This window comes from Notolepis coatsorum (assembly GCF_963971535.1).
Source record: "Notolepis coatsorum genome assembly, contig: SCAFFOLD_1326, whole genome shotgun sequence".
Lineage (NCBI taxonomy): Eukaryota > Metazoa > Chordata > Actinopteri > Aulopiformes > Paralepididae > Notolepis > Notolepis coatsorum.
In genome coordinates this window covers 21,739-47,673 of record NW_028172999.1, presented here as the reverse complement: position 1 = coordinate 47,673, position 25,935 = coordinate 21,739, and the positions used below count along the sequence as shown (strand labels likewise).

Sequence of the window (25,935 nt, the reverse complement as noted above, 5' to 3'; positions counted from 1 at the left end):
CCTGGATCAGCTGAAGGGCCCTTAGAAGTGCATACTTGTCCGAACGGCACTTCTGGACCTTTTTTGTTTGTTTGGGAAGTAAAATTTGAGCATCCCAGAACCAGAATCCCAAGTTCTAGAACCCGAATTCTTGTTCTCCACAAGAAGCATTCTGTTCCCCATCTCCACTAAACAAACAGCATGAAAGTAACGGGTTATAATAAGCAATAGCCTGTATATTGTAGTCGGGACAAGAGAGGAGACGTTACGAAGAGGAGCTTCCGCCGAGAACACCGGGAGCATCGAGGAACTAGAAGTGTCGCGTCCTCCGGCCCCGAGATGAGCGTCTCTCAGCCCGGCGAGGGCCTCTCTGTCGGGGGGAAGAGCGTCTGTCGCATGAGGCTCCCCCTCCACGGCGCTGGAGACCCCAACGGGAACGCCTTCCCCGTCTCCTCCTCCTCCTCGTCTTCCTCTTCCTGTCCGGGAGAGTCCTCTCCTGATTCGTCGAGGAGCCTGAGCAGCCTCAGTGGAGGCGGGCGCACAGACAGCCCGCTGGACGTGGACATGTTTGAGATCACCACGACGGCAACGGACAAAATGGCGTACGTCGTCGTCGCCTCGAAATGGCCGCCGGGGGGAGGAGGGGAGAACGGCGCAGACGTTGTGGCCGGAAAAATCCAATCGGTGCCCGAGCCGTCGGAGTCCAACGATAACTCCCTGTCGGTTTATCTGGACGCCAACAGCGGCGACTACGGCGATGACACCTGGAACCTGACGCGGGCCGTCTCCGTGGCGACCACCAGCAGCAGCAGCGGCAGCACCCGCGCCCACAGAGACACGGTGGAGAGCGACGACCTCGGCAGCGGGCGAAGGAGGCGGGGTTCCTCCACGCCCGACTCGGAATCGACGGAAATCCCAGACGATGACGAGGATGACGAAGATGAGACGTTTCTGTCTGTGAGCTCCAACCTGAGGACAAGCACCAGCAGCGTGATCCTGACGGACCGTCGACCCCGCGAAGGCCTCTTGCTCCTGGGTGAGGCTGACGCCCGCACCCCGTCTTCTACCACCACCACCTCCATAATGACCCCTACCGAGGTCCTGATGCCTGCCTCACTATCGGACGCCTCTGTGGGGCGTGAAGGTTCCAACGACGGCGCGGAGCTCCAGAGGGGGCGCTGTAGGGCGGTGAAGACGCCCGCTGACGACCTGCGCGAAGAGCTGGATCTGTGGGAGCTGCCGGCGGAGACGCCAGACGGAGCCGCCTGCTCCGGAGGACCCAGCCACGAGGACCTTAGTGAACCCACCCAAAAGACATCCTCCACGTCCAGCAATCCGCTTCCAGAGCCCGAGGAGTCCACGGTGAAAGGTGCTCTCCCCCGAGAGGGGGACGGATCTGTGGGTGGGGGCGCTAACCCCCCCACCCTCCCAAGAACCAGACGGACCACCGGAGCGGCCAGGACCAGACCAGCCGCCGCGCATCCCGCTGTTAGCAAGCCGCCGGTCTCCACGGCGACCAGACCAGCCGATCCAGAGCCCAAGAGGGTTTCCAAACGGGATCCGAGGAATGTCAAGTTCAAGGTTGTGTCGAGGCCCGCCCCCTCCACACCTAGAGCAGCCAATCAGGTAGTGTACACTGTGACTGTGAAGATTCTTGATGTATTGTCTTATATTGATACTGTTTTTAACTTTTTTCTTGTGTTCTGTTCTGTTCTATTGTATTGTAGATTTGTCTGCTGTATTCTGTTCTGCTCTGTGGTGTTCTGCTCTCGTGTCGTGTTGTGTTGTGTTATCAAGTCAAGTCAAGTCAGTTTTATTTATATAGCACATTTCCAGGCAGCGGCAGCTGGCACCAAAGTGCTTCACAAGCAAGTTGATAAAAACAAAATAGTGTGATGCAAGGTATAAGATAAAAAAAAAACATAGCAAAGCAATGAAAGCAACAAAAACAAAACAATATGGTGCAAGATATAGGATTAAAAACATAATAAAGCAATGAAAGTAATAAAAACAGGTAGGACACAGTAAAACAAAGAGGATAGAAGGGCCAGGGGTCTAGTGGTGATAAAGTAGGGGGGAAGGCCAAGGAGAACAGGTAGGTTTTCAAAAGTGATTTAAAAGCATGCACGGTCTGGGCGGTCCGTACGCTGTTCCACAATCTAGGCGCTGCGGTGGAGAAAGCTCTGTCTCCCCTAGTTTTGAGCCTGGTTCTGGGTACCACCAATAGCAGCTGGTCAGCTGATCTGAGGGATCGTGGGGGGTGTGGCGGTGCAAGAGCTCGGACAGATGGGAGGGAGCCGTGCCATTTAATGATTTAAAAACATTTAGGGCTAATTTAAAATCGATCCTGAAGCTAACAGGCAGCCAGTGGAGCGAGGCCAAAACTGACCCCGAGGTTCCTGACAGAGGTGGAGAGGTTTGGACCCAGGGGACCAAGTGCGTCAGTGAGGGGGGCCGGGGGGGCACTATTAAAAACAATGACCTCGGTTTTCCCTTCGTTCAATGTCAGGGAGTTTTCGGACATCCAGCACTTGATTTCTGCCAGGCAGTCAAGCAGTGGTTCTATTGACGTCTTCCCTTGGGTGGGCTTTAAGGGGAGGTAAACCTGCACGTCATCGGTGAAGCAATAGAATGAGATATTGTGTTTTGCCAAGATCTGGCCTAGGGGGAGTATGTATAGGAGGAAGAGAGTGGGACCCAATATCGAGCCTTGGGGCACCCCGCAGGTGAGGGGGGCCACAGAGGAAGTGAGATCACCGAGTTGGACAGAGAAGGTCCTATTACTCAGGTAGGACCGGAACCAGTCTAAGACGGGGCCCCTAAGGCCTACGTAATGCTCGAGGCGAGCTATAAGGATGTGGTGATCTACCGTATCAAAGGCGGCTGAGAGGTCAAGGAGTAGTAGTAGGGATGAGTTTCCTGCATCAGCAGCTGAAATCAGGTCGTTTAAGACATGGAGGAGGGCCTTGTTCAAGGTTATGTTCTTGTGTTTTGTGGTGTTCTAATAATCTATTGTATTCTGTTCTGTGGTGTTGTGTTGTTGTGTTGTGTTCTTGTGTTGTGTTCTTGTGTTGTTGTGTTCTTGTGTTGTGTTGTGTTCGTGTTTTGTTGTGTTGTGTTCTTGTGTTGCGTTCTCGTGTTTTGTGTTGTGTTCTTGTGTTCTTGTGTTTTGTTCTTGTGTTTTGTTCTTGTGTTGTGTTCTTGTGTTGTGTTCTTGTGTTGTGTTCTTGTGTGTTGTGTTGTGTTCTTGGGTGTTGTGTTGTGTTCTTGTGTGTTGTGTTGTGTTCGTATGTTTTGGTCTCGTGTTGTGTTCTCGTGTTGTGTTCTCGTGTTGTGTTCTCGTGTTGTGTTCTCGTGTTGTGTTGTGTTCTTGTGTTGTGTCGTGTTCTAATCTATTGCATTCTGTTCTGCAGCCAAAATCTGGCCCAGTCAATGAGAAGAGGGCTGTTGCCAGGAAGGAGGAAGTAGGGGGCGGGGACAAAAGGAAAAGTTCGCCGGCAAGTCGGGCCAAAGCGCCCGCGGTGCTGCCAAGACACAACAACCTCAAAACCAATCAGAAGGCAGAGGCCAAAGGATCTGCCCAATCGGAGAAGAGGACCAAAGGAGCGCCAGCCAATGGGACGCCCTCAAGCTCTGGCAGATCTCTGGGGGCGGGGCTGGCGGCGGGGGAGACGGGGACCCCCAGAGAGGCTGTCCAGGAGGTGCCTGTCCTAAAGGGAGGAGGAGGCGGGGCTGCTGAGGAGCTAAAGAAGGCACCTTGGAAGGAGACTAAGGAGGGAACTACAGGAGAGAGTCCTGTGACGTCACCTGCTCCGAGAGCAAGTAGCCATGGCACGGTGAGGCATGTGTGTGTGCATGTGTGTGTGCGTGTGTATGTGCGTGTGTGTGTGTGTGTGTGTGTGTGTGTGTGTGTGTGTTAGGGTTGGGTACCGTTCACATTTGAACCCATACCGGTACCCAACGGTACCTTTTTTCTGTACTTTAGTCAAAAAAAATGTATCTACCTACCTCAGTTGTAAAAAAATTGTCAACTTCAAAAGATTTATTATCATTATTTATTTAGAACAATTTGTTATTATATATATAATATTGCAGCGAGCGTTGTCTGCATCTAGCTTTTGTAAAGTGTAACCACACTTGCGACCATTTTCGACTTGCCATCGCCCCGACTGCTTTGTTGTTGAATCAAGTCAAATCCTAGGTAAGCTGTATTGTGGCGTGAACGTTGACGTGAACGTGCGGCTCACTTCATAGGTTTCTTTCACGGTAAACGAAACGTTGACATCATCGGACTTAAAAAAAAAAAGGATTCGGTCGGTACCCTTAAAAGTACCGGATTCGAGGGCGGCTACGTGGTACAGTGGGCAAGGCGCTCACCACGAATACTGGAGGCTGGGCTCAAACAGATCATCTCCCTGTTCGAGCCCAGCGCTCCACATTGCTTTCAGTTTAGCTGGTCGTCCGCACTAATACACATTGGCAGTATTAGGGGGAGGGAAACTGATGGGTGGGGATCGGGCGTTGTGGACAGCGACTCCTACAGGTCGGTTGGTGCGCCTGCGCAGTAGAATCAGGAAGCGACGGGGGCGGGGCCCCTCCAAAGCCCAGACCCCCGACGCTGAAAGATCGAGCTGCGCAGGTGGAAAGATGCGACTGCTGTTACCTCGAGTACCGGAGGGGACTCGTGCTATGTATGACTTAGTCCACATTGCAGCCGGCTTGTGGGAGGCAAGAAACAGCGTTCAAAGACAGGGGAGGGTTGAATTGGACGATACGAAATTGGGATGGGAGAAAAATAGAAAATGGGAGAAAAAGTGGATCAAAAAAAAAGTACCGGATTCGGTACCCATCCTTAACAGTGGTGTAGAATATCCTGTGAACAGTGGTCATGTAGGCCATGTGAACAGGCCTAGTTTGAGAGTTGGGGCTGTGACATCACTCCTAATGCCGTGTGAGTTGGTGGCTCACTTTCAGACGTATTGAAACAAGCCTGCACGTGTTTAATCATCTTCCCTTCCCTATTCATTTGCTTAGATCTTTTGTACACATGATCTCAAGAAGGTGCTGCATTTTTCATGTCTGGTACATTTTTGCATGGTGTTATTCACCGTCAAAGATGAAAAAAGAAAGAAAATTTATATTCTCCTTTGGTTCATTACAATTTAACATACTCAATATTTCTGACACTGGGGAATACATTCCCTGAGATCCATAGATGTCCCTAGATACCAAGAACATGCAAATGGACCTTGTAGAAGTGGAGCAATCTTCCATTTACTTAGGTATCTATTTTAGGCGGATTTTCTGAAAATAGGGCTCAAGAGGTTAAGAGGCATTAGGATGTGATCTGAAAGACATTCATGTAGACGGGATCCTCTGAACAGCATCCACTCAAACGATATTTATTCTTCATGTATGAGGTGACTGGTGTCACTAGGGCTGCAACTAACTATTATTTCGATTAGTCGACTAATCTAACGATTATTTCTGTCACACCCTCCATTTCTGCTTCTCCATTTCTAATGGCTGGTAGCTGTGTGAATACTTTGGGTGTAATAATAATAATAATAATAAACTGTATTTGTATAGCACCTTTTGTACAAGAATTGCAGCTCAAAGTGCTTCACAGGAGAAGAAATACAGGCGCAAAATGAGCACATAAAGTGCAGACATCACAGTTTCTCACATTCACTAACATTGGAATCAGGCCACCTTGTTTATGGATTGATTCTATGGTCGTTTTAATAGACAATAATAAAAAGAGTAAAATAGAACAGACAAGAGTAAAATAGTGCAATGGTGCAGTGCACTAAAATAGTAGAATAGAATAGACAGAGTAAAATTATGCAATATATTTCTAAATCCTTTGTACAGAGTATCCGCTTAGTTTTAATGTGATTTTAATGTATATATGTTTTAAATCGCTTGATTTCTAAGCATTGTACCTTGATTTTTATGCAAACTGTTCAGCACTTTGTCAACTGCTGTTGTTTAAAATGTGCTACAAATACAACTGACTTGACTTGAATAGTGCAGTGCAATACAATTGTTCTGAATTAATGTTTAACAGTTTAAAACGGTCTTTACCTTCCCTGTTTGATATGCACAGTTTAAAACCTGACTCTTCTTTCCACTTTGACCCTTCGAACCTCTCAGGGCAAACCTCCCTCTCAGGGCAAACCTCCCTCTCAGGGCAAACCTCCCTCTCAGGGCGCAGTTCCCTCTCTCAGGGCAAACCTCCCTCTCAGGGCAAACCTCCCTCTCAGGGCAAACCTCCCTCTCAGGGCAAACCTCCCTCTCAGGACAAACCTCCCTCTCAGGGCAAACCTCCCTCTCAGGGCAAACCTCCCTCTCAGGACAAACCTCCCTCTCAGGGCAAACCTCCCTCTCAGGGCAAACCTCCCTCTCAGGGCAAACCTCCCTCTCAGGGCGCAGTTCCCCCTCTCTCGGCGCAGTTCCCCCTCTCTCAGGGCAAACCTCCCTCTCAGGGCGCAGTTCCCTCTCTCAGGGCAAACCTCCCTCTCAGGGCAAACCTCCCTCTCAGGGCGCAGTTCCCTCTCTCAGGGCGCAGTTCCTTCTCTCAGGGCGCAGTTCCTTCTCTCAGGGTGCAGTTCCCTCTCTCAGGGTGCAGTTCCCTCTCTCAGGGCGCAGTTCCCTCTCTCAGGGCGCAGTTCCCTCTCTCAGGGCGCAGTTCCCTCTCTCAGGGCGCAGTTCCCTCTCTCAGGGTGCAGTTCCCTCTCTCAGGGCGCAGTTCCCTCTCTCAGGGCGCAGTTCCTTCTCTCAGTGCGCAGTTCCTTCTCTCAGGGCGCGCGCAGTTCCTTCTCTCAGGGCGCAGTTCCCTCTCTCAGGGCGCAGTTCCCTCTCTCGGGGCGCAGTTCCCTCTCTCAGGGTGCAGTTCCCTCTCTCAGGGCGCAGTTCTAGGCCTGGGACCCCCACACAGTTTTAATACCCGACAGTCTTTCTTCCTGCTTGATACCCACACAGTTCAATATCTGACCGTTTAGAAACTGTAATAAAAGAGTAAAATAGAATGGGCAGAGTAAAATAGTGCAATCAGCAGCAGGGTGTAGATAGTAAGTACACACTGTCTTTGACAGCCACACACTATAGCATGAAGTACACACTATAGCATGAAGTACACACCATGAAGTACACACTATAGCATGAAGTACACACTATAGCATGAAGTACAGACTATAGCATGAAGTACACACATGAAGTACACACTATAGCATGAAGTACACACATGAAGTACACACTATAGCATGAAGTACAGTAGCATGAAGTACACACTATAACATGAAGTACACACTACAGCATGAAGTACAGACTATAGCATGAAGTACACACATGAAGTACACACTATAGCATGAAGTACACACATGAAGTACACACTATAGCATGAAGTACACACTATAGCATGAAGTACACACATGAAGTACACACATGAAGTACACACTATAGCATGAAGTACACACTATATCATTAAGTACACACATGAAGTACACACTATAGCATGAAGTACATACATGAAGTACACACATGAAGTACACACTATAGCATGAAGGACACACATGAAGTACACACTATAGCATGAAGTACACACTATAACATGAAGTACACACTATAGCATGAAGTACACACATGAAGTACACACTATAGCATGAAGTACACACTATAACATGAAGTACACACTATATCATGAAGTACACACATGAAGTACACACTATAGCATGAAGTACACACTATATCATGAAGTACACACTATAGCATGAAGTACACACATGAAGTACACACTATAGCATGAAGTACACACTATAGCATGAAGTACACACTATAACATGAAGTACACACTATAGCATGAAGTACACACATGAAGTACACACTATAGCATGAAGTACACACTATATCATGAAGTACACAAGTACACACTAGGGCATGAAGTACACACATGAAGTACACACTATAACATGAAGTACACACTATAGCATAAAGTACACACTATAGCATGAAGTACACACATGAAGTACACACTATAGCATAAAGTACACACATGAAGTACACACTATAGCATGAAGTACACACTATAACATGAAGTACACACTATAGCATGAAGTACACACATGAAGTACACACTATAGCATGAAGTACACACTATATCATGAAGTACACAAGTACACACTAGGGCATGAAGTACACACATGAAGTACACACTATAACATGAAGTACACACTATAGCATGAAGTACACACTATAGCATGAAGTACACACATGAAGTACACACTATAACATGAAGTACACACTATAGCATGAAGTACACACATGAAGTACACACTATAACATGAAGTACACACTATAGCATGAAGTACACACTATAGCATGAAGTACACACATGAAGTACACACTATAGCATAAAGTACACACATGAAGTACACACTATAGCATGAAGTACACACTATAACATGAAGTACACACTATAGCATGAAGTAGACACATGAAGTACACACATGAAGTACACACTATAGCATAAAGTACACACATGAAGTACACACTATAACATGAAGTACACACTATAGCATGAAGTACACACTATATCATGAAGTACACAAGTACACACTAGGGCATGAAGTACACACATGAAGTACACACTATAACATGAAGTACACACTATAACATGAAGTACACACTATAGCATGAAGTACACACTATAGCATGAAGTACACACATGAAGTACACACTATAGCATGAAGTACACACTATAACATGAAGTACACACTATAGCATGAAGTAGACACATGAAGTACACACATGAAGTACACACTATAGCATAAAGTACACACATGAAGTACACACTATAACATGAAGTACACACTATAGCATGAAGTACACACTATAACATGAAGTACACACTATATCATGAAGTAGACACATGAAGTACACACTATAGCATAAAGTACACACATGAAGTACACACTATAACATGAAGTACACACTATAGCATGAAGTACACACTATATCATGAAGTACACAAGTACACACAAGGCATGAAGTACACACATGAAGTACACACTATAGCATGAAGTACACACTATAACATGAAGTACACACTATATCATGAAGTACACACTATAGCATGAAGTACACACATGAAGTACACACTATAGCATAAAGTACACACATGAAGTACACACTATAACATGAAGTACACACTATAGCATGAAGTACACACTATAGCATGAAGTACACACTATAACATGAAGTACACACTATAGCATGAAGTACACACTACAGCATGAAGTACAGACTATAGCATGAAGTACACACTATAGCATGAAGTACACACTATAGCATGAAGTACACACTATAGCATGAAGTACACACTATATCATGAAGTACACATGAAGTACACACTATAGCATGAAGTACACACTATAACATGAAGTACACACTATAGCATGAAGTACACACTATAACATGAAGTACACACTATAGCATGAAGTACACACTATAACATGAAGTACACACTATATCATGAAGTACACATGAAGTACACACTATAGCATGAAGTACACACTATAGCATGAAGTACACACTATAGCATGAAGTACACACTATAACATGAAGTACACACTATAGCATGAAGTACACACTATAACATGAAGTACACACTATATCATGAAGTACACATGAAGTACACACTATAGCATGAAGTACACACTATAGCATGAAGTACACACTAGGGCATGAAGTACACACATGAAGTACACACTATAGCATGAAGTACACACTATAGCATGAAGTACACACATGAAGTACACACTATAGCATGAAGTACACACTATAGCATGAAGTACACACTATAACATGAAGTACACACTATAGCATGAAGTACACACTATAACATGAAGTACACACTATAGCATGAAGTACACACTATAGCATGAAGTACACACTATAGCATGAAGTACACACTATAGCATGAAGTACACACTAGGGCATGAAGTACACACATGAAGTACACACTATAGCATGAAGTACACACTATAGCATGAAGTACACACTATAGCATGAAGTACACACTATAACATGAAGTACACACTATAGCATGAAGTACACACTATAGCATGAAGTACACACTATAGCATGATGTACACACTATAGCATGAAGTACACACTATAGCATGAAGTACACACTATAGCATGAAGTACACACTATAGCATGAAGTACACACTATAGCATGAAGTACACACTATATCATGAAGTACACATGAAGTACACACTATAGCATGAAGTACACACTATAACATGAAGTACACACTATAGCATGAAGTACACACTATAGCATGAAGTACACACTATATCATGAAGTACACATGAAGTACACACTATAGCATGAAGTACACACTATAACATGAAGTACACACTATAACATGAAGTACACACTATAGCATGAAGTACACACTATAACATGAAGTACACACTATAGCATGAAGTACACACTATAACATGAAGTACACACTATATCATGAAGTACACATGAAGTACACACTATAGCATGAAGTACACACTATAGCATGAAGTACACACTAGGGCATGAAGTACACACATGAAGTACACACTATAGCATGAAGTACACACTATAGCATGAAGTACACACTATAGCATGAAGTACACACTATAGCATGAAGTACACACTATAGCATTAAGTACACACTATAGCATTAAGTACACACTAGGGCATGAAGTACACACTAGGGCTGACCCCTATTAGTCGACTAATCGGTCGAAAGGAGCCGTAGTCGACTGCCAACCTCTTAGTCGAATACAAACAAAATTTAATAACAAATTTAATAAAAGATTTATAAAATGTATTTATTTATATATATATTTTTGTATCATTCTTTCCAAAAGAAAAGAGGCCTCTAACGCTAATGGCACGCATACCAGAGGCTAACTGCCTATGAAAACAGGCACAGAGGCACTGAAAGAGGATTTCACCCATCTAATGAACACACTAGACTAGACAATGGACCAATTGCATGCTTTTGCAGAGGACAAGAAGCCTTCAGTCGACTCCTTCAGACATTAACACTTTGGCTGCCGGAGGTTAAATTCATGATATACCATCTGTTGCCAGCTCTATTTGTCTATGGATAAGTTCCCCTTCTTTGCAGGGCTATAACCTTTTAAATCCTATTGCTAGATTGCCATTATTAGGGCCCATTCAAAGTCCTATATGTATTGTTCATTGTGTAGCAACGTTAAACTTTTTCATTCACATATTCATAGTAAAATATGGTCTAAAGTATAAGTATGTTATCGTTTTCTGCAGCTTTCTTCAGAACGTGATTTATAGCTCCAAATGCATTATATTGATGATGAAATACAGTTTGGTAGGAATCTGTGCGAGATGAAAAATGTCAACTGGATGTACTTCTAGAATGATCTACGTATGATCTGATGATGACCGGATGGGCGGGGGATCGTTTATAATTCCGTGGGCAGCGTTAGATGATTCATCCAGAGTGGGTCATATGTTCATCATAGCAGTTTATATGGAACACGTTAGAATAAAACGCTGAATCTTACCGTATGTTCCTCGCGCCGTTGGACGATCAGCGTGGTGTAGACCGTTTTCGATTATGGGATGTTTTTCCTGATGAACCATTTCCAGGTTGTATAATGGTATATACGTCCAAATCATGTTGTTTATCGAGTTATTGGCAACGGATCGCTGTGTGTTGTGACGAGCTCGAGTCCTGGGACATGTACCGAGTGCCCGGAAGTGGTGTGGGTGAATAGCACATCGTCCAAGTAACTTCCTGTTGGGCGATTGCGCCGATCGGCCACCAGATGGCGCTCTTGAACCGCTGGAGGGTTCGGTGGGGCTTTTTGGTGGGTCTCAGGCCAGCGGATGGAAAATATGAATCCGATCACAGATTTTTGAAATATTGATATCAAAGACGAGTTACGGCGTCTTCGGCACCTTGAGCATGGCGGGGAAGGACGCCTAAAAACGTCTTCTGGCAGTTAAAGTGTTAAGCACCCCCACAGCCCAAATGGAATGAAAAAATATATATATATACATATATATATTTTTTTGTCGACTAATAGCCGACTAACGGCAGATTTTGACCAATCATAGTCGACAAATCCTTAGTCAGGGACAGCCCTAGTACACACTATAGCAGGGGTCAGCAACCTTTTTGACATGGAGTGCCTGTTTGAAATATAGTTGTAACTAGTGTGCCTCAACAATATTCCATGTATCGTAATTTTTTTTTCTCATAATCGGGTCGTTTTAATGATAATTTTTACATTATTACATCATTATTGTTATTATTAACAATATTATTATGATGGTTGTATCAACCCTAAATCTGAGTTGGGGGGGGGGGGGGGGGGGGTGAATGCAATGCAGACAAACAGCTGCATACAGTGCGACCATTTCACTCACATTTGCCCATTCATTTTTGGACACATCACACACCATCGGTGTGTGTACTGTACGTGTGCTGTCATAGCTCCACCTACAGGCCTAATGGAGAACACCAGGAGAACACCAGGATGTGAATGGAGGGTGAATGTGAGGTATATCGTGTAAATAAGTTTTGATTGATCGCAAGACTAAAAAAATAAATAATAATAAGTTACCAGAACTTAAAAATATTGAGTTCAGTTACTGTGCCAGGGTTTCCGCTAGAAAAAATTGTTGCCGGTCTCCGTGACCTGCAAGATTTCAATCTACCGGACAAATGAGATTAATTCCGGTCATAGTTTATTGAGCTTTAAAACAATTGATAGGCAGGCTATATAAAGAATGTCATCCTCAAGGCATGTAGATTTATAATATTATTACTTAAAACTAGGCTACTTTTGCGTATACAGTCATTAATATATTCCAAATAAAATAAGTCCCTCGATACTCCGTGCTGCTGCTGATTTGAAATAAAATAGACCGCGTATGTGGGCAGTCGGTCTGACACTAAACAGCAGTCTGTTATAATCACATTTTTATGAGCTAACGAATTCCGTTATATTGGACATTTGTATTAATTATATCAAGCGAAGAACTGAGAAAGCAGAGAGACGGCAACATTATCGTGGTTTGCGTGACGACTCTCTCCACCTCGCAACGACTTATTTGCAAAGAGTATGGCGCTGCAGAGCAGCTGATTCGGCTGTTATTGGCTCTTTTCTGGGAACCGCACAGCAGCGCCCCCCACCCAACATTGGCTGAAAATGGCTGAATTGGAGTACTGCTGGAATACTGCATTGTGCTGCTGCTGCTCCGGCTCTGCAGCTTCACAAAAGTTCGCACACCCAGCACTAAGCTCTCGCTGACAACGTCGTTGTCATTATTAGAAGCAACAAGGAAACAAATGTAATGATCGTTTCGTTCATCGCATAGGCTATTTAATTTTAGCCTATTTTAATACAATTCAAATAATCAAATTGTGCTTAGACTCAGGGAATTATTTTCACCGGACATTAAGACCGGAGAGATTAAATATGTCGGACTTCAACAGATTTTGCCGGTCAAATACCGGTAAAACGGAAACGCTGTACTGTGCATTAAGGTTTTCAGTTTTCAATCTATAATACGTTAACAGAAAAATAAGTACACAACCACATTATTTCAACCTAATAAAACTATGTTTATTGTCATTGTTTTAAGAACACAAGTTGACTTGGTAATACTCACATTTTGAGTAAAAAAAATGGCTTTTAACATGTGCAATGTTCAATGAAATAGAAAAATAAATAATACAATTTGTTGATTAATCCCACTGGTCACAATGGTGACCGTAATAATGTTTTTGTTATAAGGCTCTGCAAATGTTACTGAATGATGTAGCAATGTATTTCCAGCTAAATTGAAATAAACAAATAAAGGGTCTCAATTAAATATGTGGTAGTAAAAAGAACCTGTGGGAGGATTTCAACAAGATAAATGCAGTGCAAAATATTTCACTATAATATTTCAAAGCAAAAAAAATTAATAAATAAAAAAATGATATATATATATATTTTTTAATGCTGCCCCCTGTGCCTATGAAAATGCCCCTGCGTGCCTATGCAGGCACGCGTGCCTAGGGATGCCTACCCCTGCACTATAGCATTAAGTACACACCGTCTTTGACAGCCACTTACTGAAGCATCGTGATCACCCATCAGTCGTAATGAGGGGCCTCATAACAGCGGCTCCGCCAGACCAGACATGTCACAGCTCTTTGCCATAATGTCACGTAATTAACACGCACTGCTCACCACCTCTGCCAATCCTAGTTCCCGGTCGCTAACCAGCCTGAATAGAATTCACCCGATCTTCCTTCTGACATGATAGTATCCTCAGCGAAGCAGCAGTGCTGCGGAGCAATACTGTGACCCGGCACAGTCCAACCCGACTTGTTAACACATTGGACGCCAACAACGTGATAATTCGTTATTGCCCGCCATGCGTTGAACGGCAACAACGAATAAACACGTTTTTGGGATAAATATTTCATTTTTTTGCCATGGCATTCATAATTCATCCAGCCTCCCTCCGGGACTGCAGCTGGACCCTGTCTGATATTGCAATGCCTCAATACCGCCGCCTGGTGGATGTCCGGCGAGTTACACTCCAAGCCAAACCGGAAGTGGCGCTCGGTGCATCGAGGAAATCCCTCCGGCAGTAATATCTTGTTACGTGGATCCAGACAAACACTCGAGTGCATGGGATCGCTTTCGAAACGCAATAATCAATATGATTTCGGCGTTTATTGCGTCATACAAACGGGAAATGGATCTAGCAGATCAACGTCAAATAATTGAAAAAAAGTTCCTCCAGTCTCATCGGTGAACGGTAAGAGGAATATAACGTTATTTTCAGCCCGATTGTTTATTCATTTCACGGCAATCCATCTGATCAACATATCAACCCATACTAAATAAAGCCATTACTGACGATCAAGGAATTATAAACGACCCCCCCCCTTTCCTTCACGCATGATGAAGCATAATGTATACCGATCATATCCATTTGAATTTTTTAATATAGCGTGTATAGGAAAGAAACGCCAATCGATAATCTATCATATGCGTCAGGGCCTATAACTCGCGTTTTAGGAATTACTGCAGAAAACCTTAAAAACATACTTATATTCTCGATGGTATTAACACGACAATGTATGAATGAAAAAATATAACGTTCCCACATCCGGAACGATAGATACCCAATGTTGAATGGGCCATAGTAATTGTAACTGAGGGGTACAATTCCCTGACTGTATTGTTAGATATGATATTTAATACCACTACCTCTTGTACTTTAACTTCTGGCCATCCAGTACATGATATAAGTATGATGAACACTTTCCCACCTGATGAAACGAATCCACACAAATTTACCAAATCGAATATTTTATATAGCAAAAGGTATATACAACGTTCACTTAATTACATTTATGATTTGAAATATGAAATATGCACTTTTATGGCAAATGAGTATTCGTAGGCAAATCAACATTGAATGTCCAATCTCTGGTTACGCAGGGAGTAAGTATACAACCTGGAATATTTAGGAAACGATAGCGATGGTACTTAAATGATTATAGCTGGATACACTAAGGGGGGGGGGGGGGGTCCCGCTGGTTGTAAGACAGTAGGAGGGGGGGGTTAGAGAAGCCGCTGGCGGTATCCCATCTGGCCGACGGTGTCTTGGGAGAATCCAAAGTCTTGGACACGGTGCCCACAGAACCTCGGGCCGCAGACGAATACAGCTGGACCCTCTGTGGACGGTATCTGCCGGTCCACAACGGAGAGACGTGAGGCGACCTCACTGGTGTAGAGCGCCGTCTCACCTGGAGTCCTCTCCGGGGGGTAGTTCCAACACTCCGCAGTGTTGGCCTTTATCCATGGAATAATCAAAGCACCCAAAGCATAATCCAAGCCGTGGAAGGCTCGCCGTCGTCCGGGTAGAGTAATCCAATATACAGGTCCAGTCGCTCTTGGCCCGGAGCTCCTCGGATGCAAGCACCACTAGGGGTCTGCTCAGCCTGGTTAAGCGTCCAGATAACGTCAGGAACGATGGGGGTACTGATAACTTTAGAACTCTAACCGAACGATGCACCATACATAAATAGACTATTATTAGCTTAATAGAATACGTCCAACTCAACGGTATAGTGCCAAACTATGACTATTCAACTATTAATCTACACGATATCTCAATGCCTATTCTGGGGCCAAGTAGGCCTTACTACACCGCACGTGCGTCGTGGGGAGGCTTTGCGTCTGTCACTCTGTTGGAGGGTAAAGAACTGGACTAAAAGAAAAGTTCTACTTTACTTGCGCCATATATATATGCGCTATGAACAAATAGTACCATTCGTATTTCGCCCGACATATTCCTGCGCGGAACCGGGGCTTGCCACGACATGTTAGGCGGCACGATTGAACTTGGACCTAGGGGTATGGCAACCTGGCGCCAGGTTCTCGTCCAATGGTAGAATGAAACTATTATGGGCTGTTTAGTAGACTAAAGGGATATTCAATGCATATTGTACAAGGAATATACAGGGGATATCAAACGATATACAAATACAATTAAATATATATATATAAATAAATATACATATTCGGTTTAATCTGATCCTTCACAACAGCCGCCCCCTAATTAGTCCCACCTAATTAGCTAAGCAGAGACAGATTAACCGCACTGTCTACCACTCAAGGTCCGCTGTAAGGGTCAGTCAACTCACAAAGTCATGGGGTCATGGTCATCATCGATAGTATCTGGGAGTCGGGGCAGTTCTATGAGCCTCGCCACGGGACGTGTGTAAGTGCGTCCTTGGACGAGTACTTCAGCTGCTCGGACCTTGCCATCGGCACCGGTGATCACTTTGCTTACGCGGCCAGCCGGCCACATAGCTCTGGGTAGTGACTGGTCAATAATCATGACGACTGTTCCTTCTGTCAAATTGTCTCTCTCTTTTACCCACTTCTGGCGGGTCTGTAGAGACGGTAGGTAGTGGAGTAGGAAGCTGCTCCAAAACTTGTCAGCTAGTACTTGGCTGTACCTCCACATTCTTCGGCCGTTCGCTTCTTCAGGCCTGTACATTGTCTGGGGTAGCGCGGGGTCCAGCCGCCCCATTAGGAGTGTGTTGGGGGTGACTGGGTCGACATCTGCTACATCACTGGAGACGTATTTCTTTATGATCAGCTCTGTGACCTTGTGTCGGCTGTTCAAGACGATCGGGTACTTAATGTCATCTGGTAGATCGGGGGCTCTCCGCAGGCGACCACCCACTCTGATGAGATTATGGGCGTCACTCTCGGGTGCCAGGTGAAGCAGTCTGCTGTCTGATGGGACGGGGTTTCCTCCCTGTAGACAGTCTAGCTCATCGGGGAACGAGTCTCTCTGGGCTCGTTGTAGTAGAAGAAGTTCTGCTTCTTCGTAGTCAGCTGCTGACATGTCAGTGGTAGACTGAATCTCTGGGTGGTGCCGCAGGAATGTCCTTTGCTGCGCACTCTCTAGGGTAATGCAGTCATCTATGTTGGGGTCTGTGGAGGCGACAGTGCTCAGTCCACAGAACATAGGTTTCTTGTTCTCAGCCTCCTCGTTACTTGCTTCCCTCGGGGTGGGCGTAGGCCAATCTCCTTCCGGGAGCTTGAGGAATTCTGGTCCGTCACTGTAGATGTTGCGACGGGTTAGGTCATCCAGAGACATTCCCCGGGTGATGACGTCAGCTGGGTTGTGTTTGGTGTCCACATACCTCCAGCTCGCTTCTTCTGTTAACTCTTGAATCTCGGTGACTCGGACTCCCACGAAGACTTTGTATCTGCATGAATCAGACTTGACATGAATCAGTGTGTATCTTTCCTCCCATCTCTTGGGCACGCAAGTAGGCCACCGATCCGTAGGCTACTTCGGAGGCGTCGCTGAAGACGTGTAGCATGTCTCGCATGTCTCGCATGTCTCTGGCCTCACTGTGGATGGGAAGTAGCTGCGGCGTATATTGACGCCTGGGAGTGAGCGGAGTTCCGTCTCCCACTCTCTCCATGTTGAGGCAAGGTGTGCAGGTATTGGGTCGTCCCAGCCCTGGTCCTTGTCCCATAGTGCTCGTACAATCATCTTTGCCCTGGTGGTGTAAGGTAGAATACATCCCAACGGGTCATATTGTCTGTCGAGTGTTCTGTACACACTCCGTCTGGTGGTCGGTATCGCCGCCGACCTTCCCTGCTCTGGAGCCAAGGGTTTGTGTCTATAGTGGAGCGAGTCTGTCTTGAAGCGCCAGACTAGTCCTAGTGTCATTTCTTGGGCTTCTCCTGGGATTGTCGCCATCCAGGTCTCGCTGCTGGCAGCCTTGTCCGCGGAGGAGAGGCTGCGCAATACGTGCGGGTCACTGCTGGCCCACTGCCTGAGATCAAAGCCGCCTTTGATCAGGGAGGCGCGTAACTTGATTAGGAGAGCCTCGGCTTCTTCTTGAGTCGAAACGCTTTGTAAACAGTTGTCCACGTAGAAACTGTTCTTCACACTGTGTTGGACCTCTTCATCTGCTGCTGGGTCCTCTGTGACGTGTTTCTGTAGTGCAAATGTAGCACAGCACGGGCTGCATGTGGTTCCGAAGGGGAGTACTTCCCACTGGTAGATGGATGGGTTCTCATCTCCGATCTTCTCTCTCCATAGGAACCGTAGCAGAGGCTTGTCCTCCTCTACTAGTCTCACCTGCAAGAACATCCCTTTGATATCCCCGCTGATAGCCACCTTGTCCTGGCGGAAGCGCAGTAGCACGCCTAGTAGGGAGGGGCCGAGTGTGGGGCCGGGCAAGAGCTCTTTATTCAGATTTTGGGATCCGATCTGGTAGCTGCAGTTAAACACAATGCGATCCTTGCCGTTGTGATGGACCTTGTGATGCGGCACGTACCATGATTCGGTCGTCTGATCGGCCTCTTTAATGTCAATCTTTGTTACGTGTCCCGCTGTGATTAGCTTCTCAATCTCAGCGCGGTACACACTCTCTTGAGCGGGGTCTTTGGCTAGGCGCCGCTCCGTGTTCAATAGATAGCGCTCCGTGGCGTCTTTCTTTGCGTGAAAGGTGGGCATTCCCTCTCGCCTTAGGAGTGGAGTTGCGTATCTCATCACTCCGCCGACTGTGACTCTCTTTGTCCCCTGCTCGAGTAGGTTGATGGCGTAAATGTCTTCTTTAGAGCGAATGTCTTTCTTTTCGTTCTTAAAGGGCATTGTCTCTAGGGTCCATAGCCTCTCGACATGCTGCAGGAGAGTGGTGTCTTCTTCTGTCGTTCGGGAGTGGAAGCAGTTAGTGGCTGCTGTTCGGTTGAGAGATTTAGCGAGGGGGCCTTGTAGGGTCCACCCTAGGCGGGTCTCGACTGCTGCAGGACAGCCTCGGGGGCCTGTATGGACCCGGTCAATCGGGACTATGAGTTCTGCATGGTCGGAGCCTATCAGCAGGGTCGGGGTAGCGCCGTCTATGAGCGGGATAGGTAATTGGCGCAGGTGCACATATTTATCCATCAACTTGGTGACAGGGTAGGTGTACTGCGATAGTCCTATTTCTTGGCTGGTGAAAGCATTTGTAATCTTGTACCGTCGCTCTGGCTGCCCGTTTGCTGCGATGGTGAAGGAGACATTCTCGCCCTTTGTCGTCTTTAAGTCTCTTCTTATTGTCCGAATCGTCATTTCGTTCTTGCTCCCCCGCAGTCCTAGCTGGGCCGCAGCGGATGCGAACAGAAGGGTCTTCTCTGACCCGTCATCAAGGACGGCGTAAGTGTCCATGACTTTATCTTGGTAGCTCAATGTCACACGGACTACCTTTAAGAGCACTTGGGCTCCGCTGCTGCTGGCGGGGTCAATGTACATGACACTTGCCTTGGTGCCGCTCCGTGGTGCAGGTGTAGGCCGTCTTCCGTTACTTTCGTGTAGTATATCTAGATGGGCTCCATCGCACCGGCTGCACCTTTTCTTTAGGCGGCATTCGGCTGCCATGTGGGGCCGCGCACATCGATAACAGCGCCGGTTGGACTTTATCCATTGACTCACTTCTTCTGCATTCATCTTTGTGAATAGGTCACATTGTGACAGCCAGTGTTCTTTCTCACAGTAGGGACACGCTATCTTCCACTTCTCTTTTCTCGAGGGGGTGCTGTGACTCTTACTGCTCGGTACTGACTCTGATTGGTGCATGACAGTCACCGATCTTCTTCCATCATTTATTCTCCTGGGTCCCTCTCTGGAGCTTGGCGTGCTCCGCCCGAAGGTATCCAGTCGTAAGCTGCTGACTTCTCTCGCCAGGAAGTCGGCTAGATCAAGGAGGGATGGCTCGGGGCCGTTGGGATCCCGGTAATCCCTCTGCCGCCTAAAGCGCTCCTGTCTTGCGGGTGGCAGCTTCTCCAAAATCCTCTCGACGTTAGAGTTGGCGTATAGCTCATGCATGCCCTTCTCCCGTTGCGCTCCCAGCATCCCTACCAGGGACTGCACTTTGATTGACAGGTCGTCTAGTGAGCGATTGTCTGTGGCTGGGGGTAGGCGATCAATATGCCTTATCTCTTGGATTACGTAATCCCATATACGTCCATATCTCTGATCCAGCGCTGCAAGGGCCGCTGTGTATGGGGTCGAAGAGGTAGCATAGGCTAGCGCTATATTGTGCGCTCGCGGTACTTTCAGGTGCTTCAGTAATATTGCATACTTGTGGCGTTCATCAGCGACATCCACCATCATTGTCTCTAAGCACATCCGGAGCTCCGTGTACTGTGCTCGACTCTCATAGGCGAAGTCTGGGAATGACGGTGTGGCATTGTATGACGCCGTGGATGGCTGATACATCGGCGAGCGTTGGGGGAGAGACCTCCTGGGCGAGTCCCCTCTTGCGCCTCGCTGTGGGCTGGTACTGGCAGGGTACCATGGCCCGCTGGTCCAGGTGCTATTCCTCGGGGCTGGTCGTGCGTCGTGCTCACCCGTGAATAGAGTCGGGGGTCTGTAGCGCAGCGCCGCGGGGGTATAGCCTGGACTGTATGGGACCTCCTGGTCCGGTGGAGTACTGTGCTGTCGTCGGGCTTGGTTCTCCTCCTCTCCCTCTTCTTCCTCTATCAGATCTTCCAGATCCTGTAATCGTTTATTTAGCTTCTCCGCAGTGTATGCCGCTCCTTCCTTGTAGCTGGGCGTCGGCCCGGTCTCTTGCCATATTCTCTTCTGTCTGGAGGCGTCTCATCTCCAGGCGTGTGCGCTCTTCTTCGCTCCGTTGCTGCGCTTGGAGGCGTTCTCTTTCAATAGTAAAATGTTCGCGCTCGCTAAGCGCCTGCGCTTGGAGTCGATCGCGTTCGGTAGAGGCTGTCAGGCTGACGAGGAACGCCTGTTGTAGTATCCTCTCCGCTGGGGGAAGGCGGTTGTGGAGGTGAGCCGCTCCTGCGTGAGCCGCTCCTGGGGGTACTCGTTGGGGAGTCCTGGAGCTCTATCTCCTCGGCGCTCTCCTCCTCTTCTTCCGTGCAGAGTTCTCTCTCTGTAGGGTTGTCTTCCTCCCGGGGCTGGTCGGGGACTACTTCTTGGGTAGTGGCGGGGGGTAAAGGCATGTCAGTTCCCTCCTGGTCCCCACCGTGAGCTTGGTCAGTTACATTAGGACCTACTAGGGCCTCTGTGGTCGGGGAAACCTGGTCGTTAAGGTCAGACATAATTTTACTTTCTACTTTTACCGCGTTTACCGTTTGTCGAAGGCTAGGTAGTTGACTGACAGTGTAAGCCTCTAAGTACTGAGGTGTCTGTCGTCTGCGCCGCGGGCGTTCTAGGTTAGGAGGATCGTTTCGTGGAGTGTTCATCATAGGCCATTTCGATATTAATAACACTATATTAATATTACACTAGTTACCCTCCGGCTCGAAGGATCAATTGTAACTGAGGGGTACAATTCCCTGACTGTATTGTTAGATATGATATTTAATACCACTACCTCTTGTACTTTAACTTCTGGCCATCCAGTACATGATATAAGTATGATGAACACTTTCCCACCTGATGAAACGAATCCACACAAATGTACCAAATCGAATATTTTATATAGCAAAAGGTATATACAACGTTCACTTAATTACATTTATGATTTGAAATATGAAATATGCACTTTTATGGCAAATGAGTATTCGTAGGCAAATCAACATTGAATGTCCAATCTCTGGTTACGCAGGGAGTAAGTATACAACCTGGAATATTTAGGAAACGATAGCGATGGTACTTAAATGATTATAGCTGGATACACTAAGGGGGGGGGGGGGGGTCCCGCTGGTTGTAAGACAGTAGGAGGGGGGGGTTAGAGAAGCCGCTGGCGGTATCCCATCTGGCCGACGGTGTCTTGGGAGAATCCAAAGTCTTGGACACGGTGCCCACAGAACCTCGGGCCGCAGACGAATACAGCTGGACCCTCTGTGGACGGTATCTGCCGGTCCACAACGGAGAGACGTGAGGCGACCTCACTGGTGTAGAGCGCCGTCTCACCTGGAGTCCTCTCCGGGGGGTAGTTCCAACACTCCGCAGTGTTGGCCTTTATCCATGGAATAATCAAAGCACCCAAAGCATAATCCAAGCCGTGGAAGGCTCGCCGTCGTCCGGGTAGAGTAATCCAATATACAGGTCCAGTCGCTCTTGGCCCGGAGCTCCTCGGATGCAAGCACCACTAGGGGTCTGCTCAGCCTGGTTAAGCGTCCAGATAACGTCAGGAACGATGGGGGTACTGATAACTTTAGAACTCTAACCGAACGATGCACCATACATAAATAGACTATTATTAGCTTAATAGAATACGTCCAACTCGACGGTATAGTGCCAAACTATGACTATTCAACTATTAATCTACACGATATCTCAATGCCTATTCTGGGGCCAAGTAGGCCTTACTACACCGCACGTGCGTCGTGGGGAGGCTTTGCGTCTGTCACTCTGTTGGAGGGTAAAGAACTGGACTAAAAGAAAAGTTCTACTTTACTTGCGCCATATATATATGCGCTATGAACAAATAGTACCATTCGTATTTCGCCAGACATATTCCTGCGCGGAACCGGGGCTTGCCACGACATGTTAGGCGGCACGATTGAACTTGGACCTAGGGGTATGGCAACCTGGCGCCAGGTTCTCGTCCAATGGTAGAATGAAACTATTATGGGCTGTTTAGTAGACTAAAGGGATATTCAATGCATATTGTACAAGGAATATACAGGGGATATCAAACGATATACAAATACAATTAAATATATATATATAAATAAATATACATATTCGGTTTAATCTGATCCTTCACAACAGTAATGTCGATATTGCTATAATATTTAAAAAGTTATAGCCTTGCAAAGAAGGTAAACATCTCCATAGGGTTACAGCACTGGCAGACTGGGCATAAGGATGGGCATACTGCGTGTATATCGCCCTTAAACAGGCATACAAAAATTATAATACCCACTCAAAAAAATAAAATACTGACTAAGGCAAAAGTGTGCGACATGGGTCCAGTGACCCTCCTTGAACTTCTTTCCTTCACCCTTTCTATTTTTTTTTAAACAAAAATTTTCTTTGCATTTTGATTCACCCACATACAAACAACATCATCCCTGAATATTAATCTCACATCAGTTGGTCTTCCAGGCACATAATACAAAGACGGAATGTACATCGCCCTTAAACAGGCATAGACAATAAAGAAAAAATTATAATACCCTCAAAAGTACTGACTAAGGGTTTCAGTGACCCTCCTCGAACCTCTTTCCTCCCTCATCCTTCGCCTTCTTGTGTTGCATTCGCTTCTCCCTCTGTGATGTCGTTCCCGTCCCCCTTATAGTCCTCCCACTTTCCCCATATTTCCCCAAAATTCTCCTCCTGTAGCCTCAGCATGTGCGTTATCCTCTCCATATCCTGTATCTCCTCTACTATTCCTTCCCATTGTGTTATTGTCGGTGGGTCTTCCTTGTACCACAGTCTCGTTATTGCTTTTCTGGCCGATATCAGCATTATCTTTATAAAATATTTGTCTCCCCCTTGTATACCCTCGTGCGTCAAGTCCCCTAAGTATAGCACCAGGCCCGTCTGGGATATCCCGTATCCTATTATTCTGGTTATTGCCTCCCCTATCTTTTCCCAATACCCCTTCAGCTTCTGACAGAATACGTGTGTGTGATTTGCCCCCTCCTTCCCACACATCCTCCAGCATGCCTTTTGTGCTGGTGCATACTTTCCCTTCAACTCCGGGGTTATAAAGAACCTGATTATGTTCTTCCATCCAAATTCCTTCCATACCCTTGACCCCGTTGTTGAGTGCTGCACCTCGCATATGTTGTCCCATTCCTTCTCTGTGATTTCTATCTCTAGTTCCCTCTCCCATTTCTCTTTTATATAGTTGGTCGTGTGTCCCTTGCTGGCCATTATAGCCCGGTACAGTGCTGATATTACCCTTCCTTTCCCCCCTTCGTACGCCCTTACTATCACCCTAATTATTCCATTCTGTTCCTCGTCTTTGTCCCCTCTTATTTCTTTGTTGTAGTAATCTCTAATCTGTAGATACCTGAAGTGGTCCCTGTTTTCTTTTTTTTTAAACTTAAATTTTTATTAACATTTATAGACAAACAACACTTACACAAAAATGGATCCCATAACACAATGTGAAAGAATGCAGTGAACATAAATGGTTACATGAATAGCATTGTTGGTTATATGTTTCCACTACATTTGTTTTCCCAGGCACTTAATACAAAGACTGATTGTATACCGCCCTTGAACAGGTATAGACAAATTTAATACCTACTCAAAAGGATTAGATACTGACTAAGGCAAATATGTATGGTATGGGTCCAGTGACCCTCCTTGAATTTCCTTCTCTTATCCTTCGCCCTTTCTATTTCTTTTATACTAAATTCCTCTTTGCCTTTTGATTCACCCATTTACAAACCACATCTTCCTTGATTATTAGTACAACATTGTTAAACAGACATAAATAATAAAGTACAAAAAATGTAATACAATTGTAATGCCCAAAAAAAAGAAAAAGAAAATCAGAAAATACTAACTAAGTCAAAAGTGTGTGACATGGGTTCAGAGACCCTCCTTGAACCTCTTTCCTCCTTTACCCTTCGCCCTCTTGTGACTGTGGTCCCTGTTTTCTAATCCAAATTTCTCCTTCAGTTGTTGTAGGGTCTGCATTTCCCCCTTCTCTATCATTTTGCATATCGATGTTGCCCCCCCCCCCCCCCCCCCTTTCCCACCTCCTGAATCCATGGTCCATCCTCCCTGGCTCGAACCTCTTGTTGTGTGTTACCCATCTCAGAACCCCTGACTGCTTCCCCAACTTGTGTGTTTTTACTACTCTGTTCCATATAATCAAAGTGCACTTGGTGATTAGATCTAACAGTTCCTCTTTTTCCTTGAATAGTTCCCTATCTCCTACCAGAACCTGTACTTTGTATCCCCCCCCCTTCTTTTTCAATGTCGTTCCATCTAGCCTCATAGTTGTCGTTGCACCAGCACGCCACTGCTCTCAGCTGTGCTGCATAATAATAGTCTTGTAGGCTGGGTACTGCCATTTCCCCCTTCTCCTTTGGTAGTTGTAGCGTTTTATATCTGACCCGTGGTCTTCTCCCTGCCCATATGAACCTCGACACCAGTCTGTCCCACTCCCTGAATTGGTTCTGTGGTATCTGTATGGGTAGAGACTGGAACAGGTATAGTAACCTTGGTAGTATGTTCATCTTAATAACCTCTATCCTTGAGTTGAAGTCCAGGGGCATTACTGTCCATCTCTCTAAGTCTCTCTTGATGTTCTGATTGATCTGTGTATAATTCGCCTCAAACAACTTCCCAACCCCTCTCGTGATGTTTACCCCTAGGTATTTCATCTTGTCCATGTCCCACCTTATCCCGTACTCCTCCCTAATTTCTGTCGTTGGAGTATAGTTCCACGCTAAGGTCTGTGTCTTTGTCA

The 25,935-nt window shown here is 46.1% G+C and overlaps 1 protein-coding gene across 1 annotated transcript; it reads left to right on the top strand.

The window, feature by feature from the left end:
• Window positions 1–318: 318 nt before the first annotated feature.
• LOC311247924 (uncharacterized protein) lies at window positions 319–25,290 on the top strand (the record flags this gene model as incomplete). The annotated part of the gene is made up of 3 exons (XM_084338904.1): window positions 319–1,605; window positions 3,393–3,815; window positions 25,282–25,290. The coding sequence occupies 3 exons, from the start codon at window positions 319–321 to the stop codon at window positions 25,288–25,290; spliced, it is 1,719 nt and encodes a 572-aa protein (XP_084195030.1).
• Between the last annotated feature and the right edge of the window lie 645 nt (window positions 25,291–25,935).